We start from the raw sequence: 22,728 nt of genomic DNA on the forward strand, positions 1-22,728 counted from the left end.
AATATGCACTGGCTGCAGTATTTTATTTTATTTTATTTTTAAATTTCTTTATTTATTCATGAGAGACAGAGAGAGGCAGAGACACAGGCAGAGGGAGAAGCAGGCTCCATGCAGGGAACCTGATGTGGGACTCGATCCCTGGTCTCCGGGATCACGCCCTGAGTCGAAGGCAGATGCTCAACCACTGAGCTACCCAGGCATCCCTGGATGCAGTATTTTAGAGACCTTTCCTACCTCTCCACCACCAGGTGTAAGAGTCCACTGAAGCCATTAGTCTATACCCTTAGTTTGGGTGCCCAAGGCTGAGACCTAAATGTTTGGATTGGAAGATTCTGATGGGATCACAAGGCAGAGGGGATGCTACTTCTAGAATGTTGCTACTTCTAGATGCTACTTCTAGTGTCTGAAAGCAGACACTAATGGTTGTCAGATCATCTAAAAAGGCACTGGAATTCACCAAGCTCCCAGGGTTCTGATTGGTCTTGTACTTGCCTGCTAAATTATGTTTGGTGAAAGGGTCGTCTGGGAGGCTCAGCCAGTTGAGCATGTGACTCTTGATCTCAGCTCAGGTCTTGATCTCAGGGTCATGAGTTCCAGCCCCACACGGGGCTCCATGTTGGTGAAAAGGTATCACAACATGTGGCAGCAATTGGTCCTAGGAATCTTTTGCATCTTAATATAGTAAGCGTGTGGAGTCTGGGTACCACCTGCACCTGCCAAAAGACTGTACGCTACCAAACTGGTTTAGGTCAATTTGCAACAAGTTTGACCAGATAGTGCTGGCAAAGAGGCCCTCTCGGGTGGAAAAACACTAGGGCCATAGCACAGAGAATTTTCAGGGACTTGTAAATAGGTGGATTCCCCTGAGGTACGGGGTGCCGGGGGAAGGAGAATGAGAATGTTTCCCTCCTGAAGGATTTCTGTGCTCAGTTCCTGAGTGAGGCTTTCATCCCTCACATTAGTGTTGTTGAAAATGGGCCCAAGGATGATCTGCATGGAATCACCTGGGAGGGATGGGGCCTAGATTCTACTCTGCAGCCACGTCTTCCCCCACCAGAGTTTAAGAACATGGAAAGCCACTGTAGGCTGCTCAGCAGTGGGATGACTGGGTGGATGATTGGGGTGGTGGTGAACCAGAGCTTCTGGCAGCAGAGTGAGGTGTGTTGGGAAGGTCTGAATGGTCAGGTTTTAGTGACAGTTCGGAAGATGGTTCTAGAAGCGGGGAGTTGTTTTAAAGAGCTGCTGGTAGCCAGCCTGAGTGACTGATGGGCTGCCAGAAGGCTGGTTTGAGGGAGGCAGCTGGACTTATGACCGACATGACTGGCTTGGGGACCAGGTGAAAAGTGATAGGAGCAAGGCTTTCTCAGGCTGCTGTTGGTTGTCCTTTTGGTCTCCATTATGCAGATGGAAGCTTGCTTGTGGTCCAGTCACTCCTTGGGCCTGTTGGGCTGCTACCCGACTGCCTCTGCTAACCCAGGGTGACTGAGCCCTCTTAGCACTGCCCCGGCCTGCTGGCAGCTGCTCTGCTCGTGCCGGTCACTCTGTCCCTGCCTGCGTCATGCCTGGCCCATGATAAATTCTAGAAAGCATGATTCAAATGAGAACAGCATTATTTGGTAACATTCATGTAAAGAGCAATTATATTCTTCGCCATCACATGCATTTAGTTCCCTTCAAATAAAAGAAAAATAACCCAAAAAAGTGGATTATGTAGAAGAAATGACAGGGCTGTTTCCCTCTGGTCACTGTTGCCCCCAAATCCCTGCCAGATGGTCAAGCAGAGCAGCTCATGTTTCAGCAAATTACGGAACCTCATTAGGACTCTATTTCATGTTTTTAGATGCCGTAGGCCTTTATATGAGGTGATGCTGATTCCTTAAACTTGTATGACAACATAATGAATGCATGTTAGTGAAGTGTCCAATGAAATGTGAAACAATCAGTGAATTCTTTGCATATTTTATTTTTCTTTTTTTGATTTCCAACTCACACACATCTGGCATATTTTACATCTTTGCAATAAAACATGGTTACAATAGCTTAAGGAATTTATATATCCAAAATATTTCACCATGATCTCAAGATGAAATGAACTTGTCTTCCAGATGTTCGGTATCCTCCCAATTCTAAGCTACAAACTCAAGATATTGCTTACAGCCTGGTGATGAATAACTTAATCATTACGCTGATCCCCCAGAATTTCAGAATATCATAAATACAAACAACAATGAAGAAGGAATTCAGTGCTAAAACTTACTAATACAAGGTGGATGACAAAGAAGTAATCACGTCAATAAATAATGATATGTTTCTGGTGCAAAGTGCCAATACAAAGAACCCATTATCTTGTTGTATCTTTTTAAATAAATGACTGCAAGTGAGTATAAATTCTGAGAAAATTACATTCCTGGAACATGCCTCATAGCCCTACCGACACAATATGTACATCTATGACGATACAGCCACCAAATATACAAAGAAGAAACATGAATAAGTGTATATACCCCTGGGTGTGTAACTTGATCAGTACAAGGTATGGAAAATCATTTGATACCCATCAGTTTATATCATAAAAAGATGAAGTGCCTTAGGCTAAGAGTGTGGCTTTAGGTGAGAATTGCACAAGAACCTAAAGGAATAACCTCAGTTATTGTTAGAATAAAGTCTGACCCGTTATTAAAGAAACTAAGCTATTCGAGAACCGAAGAGAAAAAACCAAAACAAAATCAAACCAAACTAAAAATAGTTAGCATCAGATTCTCTTCCCCTAATGTACACACACTAAGCCAGCAGGATGACTCTGGAAGAGATGTCCAGGAGTTGGGAAGTCATTACTATGGAACTAACGATCATGACTCCTATTTATACAATAAAAACCAAGACCTCATCCCTAAGCCCCCTTTCTGCTGTGTCTTCAAATTATGAAGGGTAGGGCTGAATTTTCTTTGTATAAAGTAGCAAAAATGGCAAATAATGGCTTAGTATCCAAATGCTTTATGAGCAAATTTCACTTAGAAGGGATGAATGTAGATTAAAAAGTGCAAACCATATTTTGGTGAATATGTCCAAAATTACTGAGCCCAAATTCAACCCTTTCATACGAGCTGTGTCCTTGGACATATCTTTCTGTTTCATAGTGTGAATGCACCTGTTCCATCAAGACATCAGGATTAAAGAACATGCAAGTTGTAACTCCACAATAAAATTAAGAAACGTTTTGTTCTTTATACAAGGTTTTACTTTTACAAAAGTATCCCTTTAAATAAGATGCATCTGATGTACAAAGTATCAAACGTGTTTTTTTTTTTTTTTTTTCTCAGCTTGAAAAGAGGCTGGAAATGGGATGCAGGTTAGGTTCAAAGCTTAAACTTTGTAACAACTGGACACAAGGTTCCTCAGAATTGTCAAAAGTCTCTTGTGACGCGTCCTATTACCTTTTCTCAATAAACAACAATATATGAAATAATTACCAAAACATCTCCTAATTCATATAATTTACATGATATAAGCTTGCTTGGTAGCAGCTGGTGTTCAGTCGTGAAAAAACACACAAAGTAAAGTGGCTGCTGACTACAATGTACAGCTATTGCTGGGTGTGATGGAATGTACAAACGGAGGTCGATGTAGACGAGTTTTTTCCACCAGAGATATTGCCTTTCCATGCAGCACTTGTGCTCTCAGCTTTAACTTGGCTTTTGGGTCTTCGTTTTTCTTCAGTATCTGTTCTGATGCTCATAATGCCACCGATTAAAATCTATATTAAACGCTACGATGCTACCAGAAGCCATACCAGTGATCAGAGTCCTGGAAAAGCAGAGACAGTGGTTAAGAGTGATGTAAAATCACTGATGCATTTGCTACTTTTCTACTAGACAGTATCATGCGTTCTGAGTTCCCCAAGTGTTAGTTTTGTGTTCACTGACACAGGATTGTAACCTGTTCTTGGTTCTCCTGGGAGAACTTGAACCAATCCTGCTCAGATCCGGACTGCCAGACCGAGTGTTGTGTAGCTTTTGATCAGATAGTTCCTCAGATAGACACTTTATGGGTAAGCATCCTCAATACGTGCATGTAACTTATGTGCGTGTGCTACTGCTCTAACATATCAGGGACATTATAAAACACAAAAATAATGGAAATGAGGGATGAGATTGAGCTAGAAATAGGAACTTCATCAGTTTCTTTCTTCCTCCTCTTTGGAGACCCCTGACATTAATGTGACTCTGCAGATGCTCCCCGTCTACCCTCTCTTCTGATGCCTAGTGAATTAAGCTTCTCTTGCCCTCCTCACTCTTCAAGAAAAGTCAATCACTTCCTTCTCCTGACATGCCATCCCTACTTCCCTCCCATACAATGATGATTATTATTTGGGCACTGAGGAGTCACTAATCTTAGTACTTGGTGGTGCGTCATCTATGATGGTGGTAGGTAGTGAATGTTTGCAACATGAATGAGTAAGAATGTCAGGGAGAATGTTTCAACTTGATTTCACTACTTGGTATCAAATACTTTAGAAATGCTCATGTATCTATACGTAATTACATAATAAAGCATTCCCATTTATTCATGAATACTGACTACAGCATTCTGGAATACTCTTAAAATCACCTGCTTACATTTTCTTTAAAAACAGGCTGGGCAGCAGATCAAAAAATATCCCTTTCTCAAGCTCTTAATCATGTTACTTCTCTTGATGACTTCAGTACCATTTTACTAGATTGTGCAGATGCTTTGTTAAATTTGTGATATAAGCCTTAGTATTGATAATATTTTGAAACCCATACTTTAATAAAGAATATACATGTAGATGAAAAAAGTTGGTTAATACACTTTTCTTATTTCTGTTAAATATACAGCAAAAAAGGAGAAATTATATACCACATTAAGATTACAGAGTTTAAGATTTTTTTGAATCTAGAAATTTTAGACTTTATATTCCAAGTATCCTTTTCATTTTACAATAAACACCTTGTCCTGTTGCCAACTGAGGCACAAGGGAAAATTATTAATTAATTCTCATATCAGTTCTTTAAAAAAAGATTATAAAGTTTTAGGGGAATATATAAAATATAAAAAAATAACACAAATGAGAAATGTGTGAATAAGAAAGTGGGAGGGAGGGATTGTCTCAGTAACAGGTGAGTGTTTTATATCTTTTAAAACAGAGGCCAGCTCTGCTGAGAGTTGCTGGCTACAAGGATGCCTCAAGCTGAAACACACCTGTGCTGAGAAACATGTGTCTTCTTCCCAGAATGGAAGCCAGGGGGGCTCTGTCTGAGGCTAGGTGAGGCCCTTGGAACAGAGACGTTGGTGGGAATAATTCTGTTTGGAGCAGTGTCTGGATGTGCCTATTCTTCAAAAGACCCATTTCTTCCTTTATGCAACCCTGTTATCCCCGCCGATTATTCTCTTTCTGTTTTCTTCCTACCAGAATCCTTTCTTATAGCACTTACTCCCCTTCTCAACTTATCCTTTTCTGTGCTAGTCTTTCTTCCATCTGGATGCTGGAATCTTATTCACAGCACATTTCACCCTTGGTAGAATGTAAAGAAGTTTCAGTGACAGTTCTCAAGTGATTACGTTTCCCCTTGGCGTGGCTCACCTCTGGTCATGGGATAAGTCCATTGCTCTAATGCCAGCATCACATCCAGGGTAAATGTATAGCTGCTTGAAGTCACAGGCCTGCCAGACCTCCACCACACCATTGTCCCCTCCGGTCACCAGGTTCTGGCCATCACTACTCAGGAGAATGGCCTTCAGAAAAGGCAGAAAAACAACAATTTCTCTGTTTTTCCCAGATGGTCAATGGTCATTACCCAAAAGCACTCAACACAGTTCCCTCATAATTATTATCTGCTTTTAGCCATTTGTCCAAGTTGCCTAAAGTCCACTCCACAGAATTTCCAATGTGGAATTCATCAGAGTTCTTACATAAACAAAGGATCTTATTAAAACCAATTAAGGTTACAAAATAACAGAAGTCCCAAAGAGAATATTATCAATCTAATCCAGGAAGAATTTGAGAATTAAGTAACATGATGTTTTGTTAAGTCCTGAATAGTAACAATGTCAAGATTTTCAGAACAAATGGCAGAAGCATATTTCAAAAACGGTTTTTAATAATGATAAACCAACAATCAAAATTCATTTATGAGTGAAGGGCAGTCTGGTACATGTAATTTTGGTCTAGGGTTCTAACAGTAACATTCTTTGACAAGAAACTCACTTTTAATGTCAGATGATGCAGAACTGTTTATAAAGGAGCTGAAGAAAGACCTCCTTAGGGGTCTGACTTCTAATCAAACAAAAGCTATCATCTCTAAATCCACTGAGTTAACTACTTGGGATTAAATGAACTTTGGGTTTGTTCAAAGCATCAATCTACATGAAGTTACATGCTTTTAAAACCAGCACACATTTGGAGCACCTGGGTGGCTCAGTTGGTTAAGCTTCTGCCTTTGGCTCAGGTCAGGATCTCAGGGTCCCACCCACCCCCTCCCTCCCCTAGTTGAGCCCCCCCCTTGAGACTCCCCCTCCACTGCTCAGTGAGGAGTCTGCTTCTCCCTCTCCTTCTGCCCCCCCACCATACTCTCTCTCTCAAATAAATAGAATCTAAAACAAACAAAACACAGCACACATTTATCTGGATACCAGGGAAATTCTATTACGAATCCTTTAATGTAAGGTAGCCGATCGGTCTCGTGGCTTCAGTCCCTGTTAAGCACTGAACATGCAGATTTACCCTGGTTGAATCATTGATCTCCATTTGAGCCAAAAGTTTCCCGTTAATGCTGAAATTGCTGAATCGCCCTCGTTCATAGTATATGATACAGTGGCCTTCACTAGAGACGGAAATCAAGCGGGGGAACAAGCAGTTTTCTGGTCCTTCTAGGGCTCGCAGCAAATCTCCAGTGATGGTGTGGACAAGGCAAGGGCCCTCTGCAGAAGGAGGACAGCCAGGGCTGGAGTCATTCATGATGACAAGTCACATATGAGCTCTCACAAACCCACAAACCCTACCTCGGTACGTACACTCAGATTTGTTCAAAGAAGGCAGAGAAGAAAAGAGGTACGCTAGCAGGAGCCAAGAACTGGTGTTTTATTTAAACAAATCAAATACAGGAAGCTGTTACCACATACAGATCTCCCCAACTTTTTATCTAGGGAAATATCTGGTCTTTTCCTTCATGAGATAATATTCTCATGAGATAATACACAAACACTTTTTGTCTGTCAACATGATCAGTGAGGCAAGAGTGCAAAACTAGTATGGGGAGTAGTGACTTATTTTGCTCTGATTTTTCTCCCCTGGCAGAAATCTTGTTGATAAGATAAAAGTTTCACTAGCCAAGTTGATAGAAAAAATAACTTGGTTAATATAGTTTGATATTACTTGCCCCTCAACAAAACAACCTCATGAAAACAATGAATTACATTTTTATTTTCCAGTTGACTCCAGTAGATACATATTTTACAAAACACTTAGCATTATAAGGCTAGACCTAATTTTTTTTCCTGATTTCTAAAATGATAGAGAATACAGAAAATCAGGGAGAAAAATAACATAGCAATCACAATATCACCCATCATCTCTAGAAAGTGTTGTTTTTTTCCCCCATACCTGTCTTTTTTTTTTCCTTTTCACTTTACAAGATAGGATATTACACAAATTGCTACTTTAAAAAATATTTAGAAAAGGATATTTATTGAAAATATTCTATGTGTTCATAGGGTTATTTACTCTTAGACACAAAAGTGAAAAAAACACAGTCCCTAACCTTCAGATATTATATCCATTCTTCATAAAGCAGCCAGGACAAGCTCCTGAAAACCAAATCTGATCATCGCATCACTTTGCTTAAAAAACCTTCAGTGGCTTTCCAGTACGCTTGAAATAAAATACACATGGCAATCAATCCCTGTGCCACGGGCCCTCCCTCCTGTCAACTTTCTCTCTCCCTAACTCCACCGCAACAGCATCCCCTCAGCCCCTCTGCTTTTCTTGCAGTTTCTCCCAAGTATGAGGCTCCTTCCTGCCCCAGACCCTCCCATGGAGAATTGGGTGTCTGATCCGGAAGTAGAATCCAAGTTTCCTGATTTTTCCTGAAACAATTCCACAAAAAGCAAAACCTCCAGGTACTCATGTGTCCTTTCCCACCAACCTCTACAAGCCTAGGGCCTTATAAAGGAAGGGGCTTCTTGAGGGAGGTGGGTCCAAGGCTATGACTGAGAAGCAACCTGACTGCCCCCACCCCCAGATTCCCTACTACCTCACAGATACCTCCCCCCATCTTTTATGTGTTATTTTTAATAGTTGCATCGCAGGAACATGCTATAGTTTAATTTACCAGTGTCCTGGCTAGAATGCTGGTGGCCACAAAATACTACATGACATTTTACATATATTTTATATTAATACTAGTGAATATTACTAATAAAATGAAACAGTTGCAAGGAACTCAGAGGATTACATTGTCTATAGAGAGCCTGCTAAAGGAAAGACATCATAAATCATGGTTCACTTGAGAAAATAGTACAGTTTTTAAAGACCTAAAATGAAAGAAATGCCTTCTGACCTTTAGCACCACTGATAACAAGTCCAAGTTCTGCACAGACGGAAACACAGACAACTTCATGGTCATGGCCTGTGAGGACAGCTCTGGGTGCAGGATAGTCACCTGCAAGGAAACCGGAGCAGTGAGTTAGCACAGACCAATGCTAGAAATGAAGAGCTACACCATTAACTCAGACATTTAAAATAATAATCATTAATATTTATTGAGTGCACTTACTAGATGTGTGACCATGAGCCAGTGCCTTAACCTGTTTCCTCACCTTTAAACTACTACTACTGTAAACCCACTCTGTGGGTCATTTAGATGACTGAGTACCTTAACAGATGTGACGTGCCTACAACATCATGACAGTGTGATAGCTATTCTTTTCCTGACCATTGTTATGAAACTGACACCAAGCCTGCCAAGGTATTTATATGTATTATCTCATTTAATTATGGCAATATTCCTATGAGGCAGGTACTGTTGTTATCCCTATTTTATAGCCAAGAAACCCAAGGCTTTGCAAGGTTATTCAACTTGTACAATTTCATACAGCTAGCAAACACTGGACTGAGCCCAGAGCCATCTAATTTTGAAAACCATGCTCTTACCCATTTAAAAACATTCCTTAAAATCTCCAACAAAACAGGCTGAGGTGCTTTGATTTTGAGTGAGAGGAAGGTAGGGAAGGAAAGAGATGACCATCTTAAATTTCCACTTGACTTAATGTTAAATCGAACCTAGCTAAAAAGTCCAGCTGTGTTACAGGACACAAACATTTTCACTGCTAAGTGCTTTCCCAATCATTAAGTGAATGATTGGCATTCTTCTAGGCAGGCTAGGAGCTGGGACCGTAAAGAGGTGTAAGGCATAACCTGGAACTCTTGAGAACTCATCAAACAACTTCGGCCTTCCCCAGGCTTGCCATTGGACACACTCCACTATACCAAGTGTGAGGAAGAACAGATTATATGCAGAGTATATGCAGTAGGGATCAAAAGACCTCCATACGAAGAGAACATCAGAATATTAGGTGAGTAACCTGCACAAAGACAGCGTGGGAAGGATCAGCAAAGTTAAGAGGGCATCATGCTGAAGCTTGCCTTATTGCGGCAAACTGTTTGGAAAAGCCAGTCTGGGACAGAAATGAGGGGTCTCTACAGGCTTCGGTGCAGATCGTAAAAGAAAAGGAAACAATAGCAAGTCACAGAGGCACTGCAGAAGGTGAATGGGCTATGGTGCCAACCTGGGCAGGGTTCTCACAGGTTCCTTTGGTGGATAGGAAAAGCCAGTATTGGCCATCCTGGGCATATGTGAGGACCTCTAAGAGACTCATTGAGGTGAAATGCTATTGAAGGTTGAAGGTTGTGATCAGAAAGGAGGATGTGAAACACTTAGTAACAATACAGTTTGGACCTGAATCAGCCCATCAGATTCAACAAATATTTTATCAATGCCTTGTAACACCCCACTATTTCTATTTCTCATTAATATAACACTAATTAATGTCTTATGTTGCCTATTTCCTTCTGTTTTTATTTTTAAACAGTTCTAGCTGACTCCTAGTGTATGACAGTTTTATCTGGATGTCTGGTTTAGCTGACTCTACAGTACTATCTTAGCAAACCGTCAGTAGGATACATAAATATGCCTCTGTGCATATAGTACGAATGTATTATTTCATCTTAAGTTATCAGGATTATTGGCCATTACTTTTTCTCCTTGAAAAGTCATGTAGGAACTTGGTGTTTATTTGAGATTTTATTTGAGATTTTATTTATTTGAGATTTTATTTGAGATTTATTTATTTTGAGATTTTATTTGAGAGAGACAGACAGAGATTGAGAGCAAGCACAAGCAAGGGGAGTAGCAGGCTGAGGAAGAGGGAGAAGCAGGAGGGAGCTCAAAGTGGGGCCCAATCCCCAGATCCTTGGGATCAAGACCTGAGCCGAAGGCAGATGCTTAACTGAGTCACCCAGGCTCCCTCTGTAGATGTTTTCTTGGGAGTGAAAAGTTCTATGAAAATTTTAAATTTCAGATTTATACTTTGAGGATACTCTAAACATATTTGTTAACCAGTTATAAAGACGAGCTCTCTCTTTGCTGTCAAAAATTTATGCTGCGGCAATTTAAAATTGACTTATGCTTTAACAATTAAGATGAACTAATTAATTCAGTGTTTCTCAAACTTGTTCATGGGGTCCGAGAACACATTCCTCAGAGTCAGGGTTTTTTTTTTTTGGGGGGGGGGGCAAGTTAATTATAATTTTGTTCTATTTCGTATTTTGTATTTACATTCAATTTGCCATCAAGTGCCCTCCTTAATTTTGTTCTCTTTAAAAGGGATCAGTGTAATAGTTAAGTTTGAGGAACACTGTAGATTAATTTTTTTCCTCCAAGGTCACTGATTCTTTTCATGTTGGTAGCTTCTACAAAGCTATCTGATCTTCTTTTGCTTTTAGACATAATTAAAAATTAGTTACATATTAAATATTTATAACATATGTATAAAATTAAGAGAATAAAATAAATTCACTTGTACTCATTTCCTAGCTTAAGAAATATAAAACAGTACTCAGTAACTTTGGTTCTCCTTTTCTTATACCTTAGACTTATGCTTTTTTATTTATCTATAAATTTTTTTTGAGAGACAGAGAGAGTGTGTGTACACGCATGTGAGCGGGGACCTGGGGGGGGGTGCAGAGGGAGAGTGAATTTCATCAGGCTCCACGCTCACTGTGGATCCCGACTGGAGCTCAATCCTATGATCATGGCCTGAGCTGAAACCAAGAGTCAGAGGCTTAACTGACTGAGTTACCCAAGCATCCCAAACAAATGCCTTTTTAAGAAAAAGTTCTGTATTTTTCTTTTATTCATTCTGCTTCACCTGGTTGTTGAGCTTGTGATCTTTTCTCACATTGCTTGAGTTCCTTGCATGCTGGCCTGTTTTTTTCTGTCAATCCTACTCTGGGTAGGGTGCCCCCAGCCCCAATTCTTTTCTCCCAGAGAACCACCCTGTGCTTTGGGGTGGACACTGCTCTGATGGCTCCCACCTGGCTGCGATGCCTGGTCTTCACTGTGGAGGGGGCAGGGTGGGGGCAGCGAATGTTCACCGGCTGGCAATTGTGCCTGCCTCCCTGGATCACCCCTCCCTTGGCACCAGCAGCATGAGAAGCTGCACTGGTGCTTTGATTCTATGCCCCACAGAGGCTGGAGGGAAGGCAACAATAGGCCTGGGAAAATGGGAGGGAAGAGCATAACTAAGATGCCTATACTGCGAGACGCACAATGTGCTTCCTCTGGTTTGCCAACACCTCCTCCTTTAGACCCAATCATCCTCTTATCTCTCCAGGAATTGCTCAGTTTCCTGTGACCTTCCCCAGATCCATCAGTTTCCATTTTGCTTTTGGGGCCTCTCTTTGCTGGAATATGGGAGAAGCAGGGCGGCAGCCCGTGTGTCATCTTCTAAGTTTTTGTATACCACTATGATGGTTTTGAATATTGACAAAGTATCCATTTATATTTGTCGGCAATCCTGGATTTGTCTGAAATATATTTATAAAATAATGCTCTAAAGATGCCTTGAGTTCCCTGGTAAAATGAAAATGAAGATTTTCTGTGTAATGTGATCCTTAATTTTCCTAATTATTTTATGTCAGAGAGACTGGTGAATTAAAAAAAATTATGAAATTATATGCTTAATAAAATTTACATTAAGTAAAGAGTTTTCTAAACTTTTTCCCTTATATGCTACAGAAAAAAAGTAAAAAGCTATCTAGTCCTCTTGCAGGGAATTGAAAAACATGTATAAAACTACTCCTTATGTATGTAATCTATTTTCTATTAGGAAATAAGCCTTTCCAAGGCTTGCATTTGATTTAGAAAGTCAAAAAAATTTTTTTCATTACCATCTCCCCAGATCATTTGAATAAACCATGGAGACTGTTAAGGGGATATTGTTCAGGGCCCCTGAAAGCACTGTTTTCCTCTTTAAACTAGAGAAAAGTAAATAAAATGTTATTCAGGGGTTTTTGAGTTGGGAAACCAGCAGCAAGAGGAAGCATATTTCCCTGCCAGGGACATTTCATTGCCAGGGACAGATGTCACACACCCCAACAATCATTCAAAATCTTGGGACTATCCTGTCACTGTCACATCACAACTGATGGATGTGGCTGGGGGTTAAAGGGCCTGTGCACAGGGAGGTGGAGGTGAACGCTCCCCACCCTGTGTCCCCCCCTTCAACACAGCGCCATCGCCCTCATCTCCTCAACAGAGGAGCTCTCCATGTGATGGAATTACCATGGACGATAAAGAGCAAACATGCCCTATTTTGAGATTGCTTATAGGCAAGCCATTTGGAAACTCCAAATATAAAAGGCTTATTATAAACAGATTCCATCTCATTTTTAAGCAAAAGTCATTTCAATATTTTAAAAATGGATGACAAAAACAGTACAAAGATATTAGATGCTGTTACTCACATGGAAGAGAACTTTTTCAGTGAAATGGTCTCTGGCCTTAGAGAAATGATCAAAGTAAGGATATTCATGGTTCTTATGATTTTAAACCTTATTCTACTTAGTACCTTATTCTACTTAGTAGTCCTTATTCTATTAGGACTACTAATATGCAGTGGGAAGCTTTGGTTCCTCTGCATGAAGATCTAAATAAAAACAGCAGAGTTTGTACAATCTATGACCCTCAATGCAGTTCTGCTGGAATCAGAAGATGAACGTCTTGATGATATATGATGTTCAGACTTTATCTACACCCTTTGTTAGCTCCCTGCAGAATCCCCGTGGAAAGGATTTTCATTCATGTTTATACCTACATAAAAATAGGATGGCTTGAAATCCTAGAATATGTATTTTAATCACTACTGCGATTTCAAGATTTATGTTAAAAAACTGTCAGACAATTGTTAAGATTAGCTCAGAAGACCTGTGTCCAAGAGGAGTCCCTTATTGAGACTCTGCATCCTCAGCCACTTGCAGGTCTGGCCCAAGTATCAAGAATGCCTGGGCCCGCATTTTCCACAGGCCACAGGTGACCCATATAAAAATATCCCCAGGGCTGGAAAATGACCCATGATGTGGTTTCGTTTTATTATATTAATCTATTACTCACAGAATACTCACTGAAAAATAGAAGATAGCTATTCATTCACTCTATGTTCTTTCTCTCTTGCAGAGAGGACACAAACAACCTCTGAGCACTGCTGTGGCAGGATGAATCTCCTCCCTTAAAGTCCTGAACCTGGATCTAGGTCAAGGTACATTACTGTCCTGCCATTACCTTCCCCAAACAGTCAACAGTATAATCCAAGGAAGTAGAGTTTTGCATAAATGCCCAGAGACACCCCTAACCCTCCTGGTATGGATCTGAAGCTCTCTGATCACAAGAACCTATTAGTCAACTCTTGTGTTTTTTTTTTTTTTTTTTTTTAATAAATATTTCTTTTGACTCAAGCCAAAGAACCCTGCAGCCTTAGTTCCATAAAGGGACAGGAAGAGCACTGACCAAGTGGCATTCAGCCCCTTTCTTAGTCATGGACCCTACAAAGTCTCCTAATATTAGGCTGAGGGGATGGGAGGCTGAGAAGAGAATGTTACATTACGGACATCACTTTTGAAAGTCCTAGGAGTTAGGAATTGTTCACATATAACTATGCTTCCTCTGATACATTTAATAAGCCCTAGCTAAGATCCCTAGTTCTGAGAAGTGAGGCAAGCATATGTATAAGTTAAAAATATCTCTGGGCTGTTTGTCCAGGCTTCTTTCATCCAGTACAATACACTGGTTAGTGGTGGTCATGGAGCTGGGCACCAGGACACCCAAAGTAGGAGAAGGCTGGATGCAAACAAAGAGAGGGATATGATTTGGCAGATGTTTAATGACAGGTCGTAGCTGGCAGGAGGGTCAGTGTCCAGAGCTGAAGCTCACACAATGGGAGCCCAAGGAAGGGATGTGTGCACAGCTAGAGCCTCCTTTTCAATGGGCTTCTTGTTTCATAGTTTGCATAGTGCTTATACAACATCAGTTAAAAGACTTATTTTTAAAAAAGCGAAATTGGAATGGCATAATAATGTCTTCTGCATTTTACTCGAATATCTGTAGATTTGATCTGAAAAGATGAACAGTAAATTCTCTTCCAAAGTTTCCTATTGCTATGATTTTAAAAACGTCATATGTATGTATCAACAAACCTTTCTACAAAGCACCTTATATCTGGCAGAAACAAAAACCACACACTTTAAAAGCAAATTGGATTTTGAGCTGGGGTCCCAGTGTATTTTAGGTGTCTGCTGAAGAGACAACAATGTTGACTTGCTCCTCTTGTGACTATCTTTTTGGAAGCTACAGCACGTAATGAGAAATGTCAAGTCCCAAGATCAATGAAATTTTGGGCTCCAGGGATTCAACAGGAATAGCATTGATCCTTTTAAAGAACACCAGTCAGAGATGGGTTGTAATATATTGCAAAGAGGGGCTCAGGAGGATAAGCGGCCAAGTCCAAGATACCTACCTGACAAAAATTCAATCAGCTTTTAGCACAAATTGCCTGCTCTGCTCTCCTTTTTTTCATGCAGTAGGCTGCTTCCAATTAAAGTGCGCAAATTAATTTTTATCACTTCCAAATTAGTTTCAGAATTTGTGCAAAAGAGTGTTTCAGATGAAAGCATCTGTCCCTCACATCTCTGCAATTCTGTTATCTAGTCAGGGACCTATTTAAATCTCCAAGAAAATTTTCTATATTCAAAGTCCTGAGTTTGAAAGAGTAACACTGGATATTGGTATATAAAATATATGAATAAAACAGCTGTAATCCAACTGTAACCTATAGTAGGTAGCACCTGCTTATTTCTTTTATGGTCTGAAACTCTTTGTAATAATCTGCTTGTAAATGTTCATTGTCTTTGTGCCAAATTCATTAAAACTATAAAAATAATTAGGAAAAGACTATTTCTGAGATATCTGAATTAGTCACAGTAATATATTTGATTCAATGAAACCATAAACTCTTTCTGCACCTACCTAAAAAAATCCACAAACATTAGTTATATTTTCTCTGTGGTACCAAGAGAGCTATCCATTAAAAAAGAATAATGACAATGCAAAAGAGACATAAATATATTAGAGAGCCACTTGAATTAATGTTGAGAAAGTGAATAAATGAATCCTATCATTATATGTACTGAATAAATATGAGTCAGCCTCTGACATACAAAGCAATTCAATGTCCACACCAAGACCAATTCTAATAGCTACTGGCATATTATATTTCACACTAGGACTTCCCCCCTTCAAGTCTAGGTTAATATATACAACTCCTAAAAACATAAGGGCATTGTGTTACACACTTTAAAATGAATTTACACATAACCAGCTTTTTGGTCTTGAGTAGCAATGCATTATAAGATAGAAAACACATATAGCCTGATTCTCTGACCTGTGAATTGGTAGCTAGAATAGATTAAACTGGGACAGGAAAAAAAAATCTTTTTCTTTCAGGTTGTGAGTTTTCTGATGGCAAGGACTATTCTGTGTCAACACCCATGGCTGATCCCTGATGTGACAGTCAATTCAGGGTGTGCTGTGACTGCCTTTACAAAAAGAGTGAATTGACCAATATATATGTGGTCCAGGTTGGCTATTTCAACAGATTAAGTAAGTCATAAATCAGTCAAGTCTAACGAATACTATATATGACTAATTATTAATTTTTTACCATTATAATCGTCCATATGGTAAAAAGCTGACACCAGTTTTTTTTTTTTAAGATTTTATTTATTTATTCCTAAGAGACACAGAGAGAAGTGGAGACATAGGCAGAGGGAGAAGCAGGCTCCTCACACAGAGCCCAATGTGGGACTCGATCCCCGGACCAGGATTACACCCTGAGCCAAAGGCAGATGCTCAACACTGAGCCAGCCAGGCATCCCATGACACCATTTTTTTCTCCCCATGACACCAGTTTTTAACATAATTTTTATTTTGTACCCAAGATGTAAGACTGAACATTTTGTAGTATGGTACCAAACATTATCTGAAAGCAATTTGTGATTCATGTAATAAATACTCAATGTGTTCAGTACAGTCAGGTGGAAAAAGCAGTTTGGTGATTAGTATAATATATGTTTTTGTAAACTCCAGAAGGCCAGAGACTTCAACTATCCAGCATTTTCAGCTACTAAGATGGGACCAGCACCTAGTAGGCATTCAATACATGCTTACTGCTTGCCTAATACTTTAGTGATCATTTTTTTCCCCTTAAGGATAATGAATGAAATAAAGCCATATGACATATGTTAATAATAAATGTCTAAGAAAGTCTTAATGGGGTTTTGTTAAATCAGTTAGGGTCAGAATGATGACAACAGTTCTGACCAAAAATAAATTCTTATAAATGGAGGCAGTAATAAAAAATATGTATTGATAATGTTCTTAATTTCTCAAGAATAATCTTGTCTTTACTGAAAGCTTAAATAAAATGCTGCATTTTAACAAATACAATAGCCACAATTTTATTCTTAAGGGTTAATATAAACATTTTTATTTATATAGCTCCTATTGTATGGAACTTTAAACACTCTAAATATTACTACATTTAATTTTTCTTGAAAAATCAGTGGACTAAACTGTTAACCATCTTTTTATTTAAAAGATTATTAGAGGGATCCCTGGGTGCAGCGGTTTGGCGCCTGCCTTTGGCCCAGGGCGCGATCCTGGAGACCCAGAATCGAGTCCCACATCAGGCTCCTGGTGCATGGAGCCTGCTTCTCCCTCTGCCTGTGTCTCTGCCTCTCTCTCTCTCTCTCTCTCTGTGACTATCATAAATAAATAAAATAAAATAAAATAAAATAAAATAAAATAAAATAAAATAAAATAAAAAGATTATTAGAAAATCACATAAATTAAGTACCTAACAGACAATTACTATAACTTAACATGAAAAATTCTTTACCTCATAGCGGTACGATTGCTTTTAAGAAATGAATCCTCTTTTTGGAAATACCATTTTCATCATTTTTAAGCTCCAGTTTGAAGATGTTAGTTAATGAGATTAAAAGCACTACTCTTTTTCTTAAAAAAAAAATTTTCATTATCTAAAAACTTCTAATTTTCATCAATTTAGATGGAAGACACTACACAGACCTGCTGCTTAATTAAACTTCTCTAATGATTACTACACTACTGTGAAAATGAAGATTTTTAAATATGCAAAAATAAATTTAGATCAAATATATGTAATAATGTAACATGCTTGAGAATAAGAAAGCCACCAATGGTAGATCAAGTGTCTTATACACATGTACATTCAAACACACATACACTAGAATTCTGCTAAAAATGAAGTTTGTTTTTTTAAGGATAGGATTTTAGAAAAGAGTAAAACAAGGGGGTTAACTTTTCAGTATTTAGAGTATGATATTTGTTATAATGTCGAATTGGTAGCTAATTATTTGAGCTGCCTGGAAATCAAGCAACACTGAATATTTTTTCCCCAAAACCAGCATCATATCTTAGTTCACAATTTAGAGCAGAGGCTGATATGCATCATGCACATACTTTCTCTTAGTATCTACGCTAAGAGAGAGTTACTCCACAATACACTTCAAGTTTCTACATCACTGTTCTTCAGTTCCAGCTATGGGCAGCAAGAACGAAAGATGACAATGTAATTTGGTCACCTAGTAATTTGGTCACCTAGTTCATTTCCCACTACCTTCATTCATATAAATATATATGAATCTGCATATATTTCATATTTCATTTTCTTCTCCACTATGATAGGGCCTTTGCTCCTATCAATCAAAAGTCTTTCCTCTTTTTGCAATATTCCTGTCAAAACGTGTAAGAGGTGGGAGTGGATGAGACTTGAAGGGTAGACAGATATACAACTGGGCTTCCATCCTCAGCTTTCTCACAGGCTGGAGTGAACAGACCAGGGGTGGCAATTTCCAGCCACGCAGTAACGTGGCATCTCGTCCACTTGTCATCTACTCTTAAAATATTTCAGTGGCAGATACACAGCATTCCTGGAAAATTCTTATCTCTGTCTTGTCATAAATATGACCCAAACTCATGTTTCACTTTGTTTCAGAGTACCGTGTATGCTGTGACCAATATATGAATTATAATCAGAATCACCCTGGTTTTAGTACTTGCCATCATCAACAATTTACAGACAGCATACCCTATTTTAAGGAAATATTTGCATTGAAACTATTGAAAGCTTGGTAATTAAAAATAGTGATTATTACTAGGCAATCTCTTATCTAGTTCTTCATTTAACAATATTTATTAAAAATCCTATTTGCTGTGTCACTAGGCCAGGAACTGGAAACTTAAAATGGAAAGGGAGAAATTCATGATCCATTTTAGTGTTTCCTCAGAACAGCATTTCCAAAGAATAATAGCTGTTCTGCTGTGAGCAAAAGATTGAATGGAAAAACATGTCTGAGAAGTTCTGGGTTAAATAAATTTCAACAGATTTATTTGTGCAAGTAAGACTTTGAGAACTTACCTAGAGAGTAGGAGTAAATGCAGTGTTTTCTAAAATTATTTTACTCTGCAGCCCCCATCCCCCATTTTTTTCCTACAGGGCATCTTAGGGAGCACTGTTGAAGAAAAATTACTTAGGAATCATCACAAGCAAAGAAATGGTCATATTGTTTTTGCTGTCCCAATGCTTAGTCTGAAGGGAGTACTCAATCATTGTTAAATGAATAAATGGAGATATTTACTAGACTGTATGGTAGAAAGTACTAAGTGTCCTCACTGAGGCACAAATCAAACCTTATGGAAATTCAGAGGAGGGAGAGAATATATTCAGTTGAGAGAAATTACACAAAGTTTAATGGACCAGGTGATACTGGAGGACATTTCTGAAGGATAGAGACATTTGGAGATATTCAGGGAGGATAGCCAACTACAAGGTCAAAGAGAGGGGACCTGGGACTTTCCCTCGTTGAAGATTAGAGTGGTTGCTCTTTTTTTTTTTTTTTTTTCAACTTTGAACATAGTGACATTCTAGCAAAGAATTTTTTTCCACTGAAAGCTTTCATATTTTAAAATCCTTACAACCCACATCAACAAGACAAAAAACAAGAACCATATGATCCTCTCAATAGATGCAGAGAAAGCATGTGACAAAATACAGCATCCATTCCTGATCAAAACTCTTCAGAGTGTAGGGATAGAGGAAACTTTCCTTACCATCTTAATGCCATCTACAAAAAGCCCACAGCAAATATCATTCTCAATGGGGAAGCACTGGGAGTCTTTCCCCTAAGATCAGGAACACGACAGGGATGTCCACTCTCACCACTCCTATTCGACATAGTACTAGAAGTCCTAGCCTCAGCAATCAGACAACAAAAGGAAATAAAAGGCATTCAAATTGGCAAAGAAGAAGCCAAACTCTCCCTCTTTGCAGATGACATGATACTGTAAATAGAAAACCCAAAGACTCCACCCCAAGGTTGCTAGAACTCATACAATTCGGCAGTGTGGCAGGATACAAAATCAATGCCCAGAAATCAGTGGCATTTCTCTACTCTGAGAATGCGACTGAAGAAAGAGAAATTAAGGAGTCAATCCCATTTACAATTGCACCCAAAAGCGTAAGATACCTAGGAATAAACCTAACCAAAGAGGTAAAGGATCTATACCCTAAAAACTACAGAACACTTCTGAAAGAAACTGAGGAAGACACAAAGAGATGGAAAACTATTCCATGCTCATGGATTGGCAGAATTAATATTGTGAAAATGTCAATGCTACCCAGGGCAATTTACACATTCAATGTAATCCCTATCAGAATACCATAGACTTTCTTCAGAGAGTTGGAAAAAATAATCTTAAGTTTTGTGTGGAATCAGAAAAGACCCCTGGTAGCCAAGGGAATACTGAAAAAGAAAACCAGAGCCCGGGGCATCACAATGCCGGATTTCAAGTTGTACTACAAAGCTGTGATCATCAAGACAGTGTGGTACTGGCACAAAAACAGACACATAGATCAACGGAACAAAAGAGAGAACCCAGAAATGGGCCCTCAACTCCATGGTCAACTGATATTTGACAAAGCAGGAAAGACTATCCACTAGAAAAAGGACAATCTCTTCAATAAATGGTGCTGGGAAAATTGGACAGCCACATGCAGAAGAATGAAACTAGACCATTCTATTACACCAGACACAAAGATAAACTCAAAATGGCGGAAAGATCTAAATGTGAGACAAGATTCCATCAAAATCCTAGAGAACACAGGCAACACCCTTTTTGAACTTGGCCACAGCAACTTCTTGCAAGATACATACATGAAGGCAAGAGAAACAAAAGCAAAAATGAATTATTGGGACTTAATCAACATAAAAATCTTGTGCACAGCAAAAGAAACAGTCAACAAAACTAAAAGACAACCTACAAAATGAGAGAAGATATTTGCAAATGACATATCAGATAAAGAGCTAGTATCCAAGATCTACAAAGAACTTATTAAACTCAACACCCAAGAAACAAACAATCCAATCACAAAATGGGCAAAAGACATGAACAGAAACTTCACCAAAGGAGACATAGACATGGCCAACAAACACATGAGAAAATGCTCCGCATCACTTGCCATCAGGAAAATACAAATCAAAACCACAATGAGATCCTACCTCACACCAGTGAGAATGGTGAAAATTAACAAGACAGGAAACCACAAATGTTGGAGAGGATGTGGAGAAAGGGGAACCCTCCTGCACTGTTGGTGGGAATGTGAACTGGTGCAGCCACTCTGGAAAACTGTGTGGAGGTTCCTCAAAGAATTAAAAATAGAACTACCCTACGACCCAGCAATTGCACTGTTGGGGATTTACCCCAAAGATACAGACGCAGTGAAAAAACAAGACACCTGCACCCCAATGTTTATAGCAGCAATGTCCACGATAGCCACACTGAGGAAGGAGCCTTGGTGTCCATCGATAGATGAATGGATAAAGAGAATGAGATTTTGTGGTCTATGTATACAATGGGATATTACCCAGCCATCAGAAAGTATGAATACCTGCCATTTGCTTCAACGTGGATGGATCTGGAGGGTGTTATCCTGAGTGAAGTAAGTCAATCAGAGAAGGACAAACATTATATGGTTTCACTCATACGGAGAATATAAAAAACAGTGAAAGGGATTATAGGGGAATGCAGAGAAAATGAGTGGGAAAAATCGGAGAGAGTGACAAAACATGAGAGACTCCTAACTCTGGGAAATAAACAAGGGGTAGTTGAAGGGGAGGTGGGTAGGGGATGGGGTGACTGGGGATGGGCACTGAGGGGGCCCTTGACGAGATGAGCACTGGGTGTTATACTATATGTTGGCAAATCGAACTCCAATAAAAAAATATACAAATAAAATAAAATAAAATCCTTACAACCCTAGGAAAAGTTGCTAGGAAACTATGAAAGACAAAATATATTTACATAAACTTGTAGTCTGATGGGACACTTTGAGACAAATACTCACTGCTGTTAGGGTTGTCTCCTATGATATGGTGTCGCCCACTCCAGTACCAGAGAAGCAGAGTGGCATCTCGAGACCCAGACACAATGTAGCAATCCCCACCTATGTAGGACTCAGACCTGGCCAAGCACGTGACCACATCCCAGTGGCCGAATACAATCTGAGTTAGTTTCCCTGAAACACAGAAATGGGAGGTTTAATTCATTTGCTATTGTTCTTTAAATGGCAATAAGCTTAACTTTATTTTACCAGATTTGTGAAAAGTGTATCTGTTAAACGTGGAAGCTTATAAGCTAATTCAAATTGAGCTACAGATGCTTTCTTGAGTTTCTTCTGAAAAATGATACAAGAATGTTACTTGGGATTTTCAAGGAAAATGACTTACAAACACCACAATCATGATTTTTATTCTTCAGGATTGGGGTCAGGCTAAGGGATGGTTTTAGTCTTTTACCAGACTTGATTTGGGGCAGAGACAGGACAATAGTCCCATTTGTCCTGTGAAATCAGGACTCATGCTAAGGTTTGGAACGAACAGAATTATAATGAGTTACTTACAATGTGAATATTTAATTTGAATCTTGGCACTCACGATGAAAATGCCTACGTTATTAAGTATGATTTTATTTTAAGGTCTGGGTGTAACAACAGGCATTT

The 22,728-nt window shown here is 39.2% G+C and overlaps 1 protein-coding gene across 11 annotated transcripts in view; it reads right to left on the reverse strand.

Moving 5' to 3' along the window:
- Positions 1-1,943: 1,943 nt before the first annotated feature.
- NBEA (neurobeachin) overlaps positions 1,944-22,728 on the reverse strand; it is a 674,158-nt gene continuing 653,373 nt past the window's right edge. For all 11 annotated transcript variants that reach the window (XM_049101416.1, XM_049101413.1, XM_049101412.1 and 8 more), the window contains 5 exons: positions 22,075-22,245; positions 8,577-8,678; positions 6,743-6,939; positions 5,603-5,754; positions 1,944-3,804 (listed from right to left, as the gene is read on the reverse strand). In XM_049101416.1, the coding sequence (XP_048957373.1) occupies positions 3,714-3,804; positions 5,603-5,754; positions 6,743-6,939; positions 8,577-8,678; positions 22,075-22,245 (713 nt within the window). In that variant the 3' untranslated portion in view covers positions 1,944-3,713. The remainder of the gene's footprint in view (positions 3,805-5,602; positions 5,755-6,742; positions 6,940-8,576; positions 8,679-22,074; positions 22,246-22,728) is intronic.

The sequence above is a fragment of the Canis lupus genome, chromosome 25, assembly GCF_003254725.2.
Source record: "Canis lupus dingo isolate Sandy chromosome 25, ASM325472v2, whole genome shotgun sequence".
NCBI classification, from domain to species: Eukaryota; Metazoa; Chordata; class Mammalia; order Carnivora; family Canidae; genus Canis; species Canis lupus.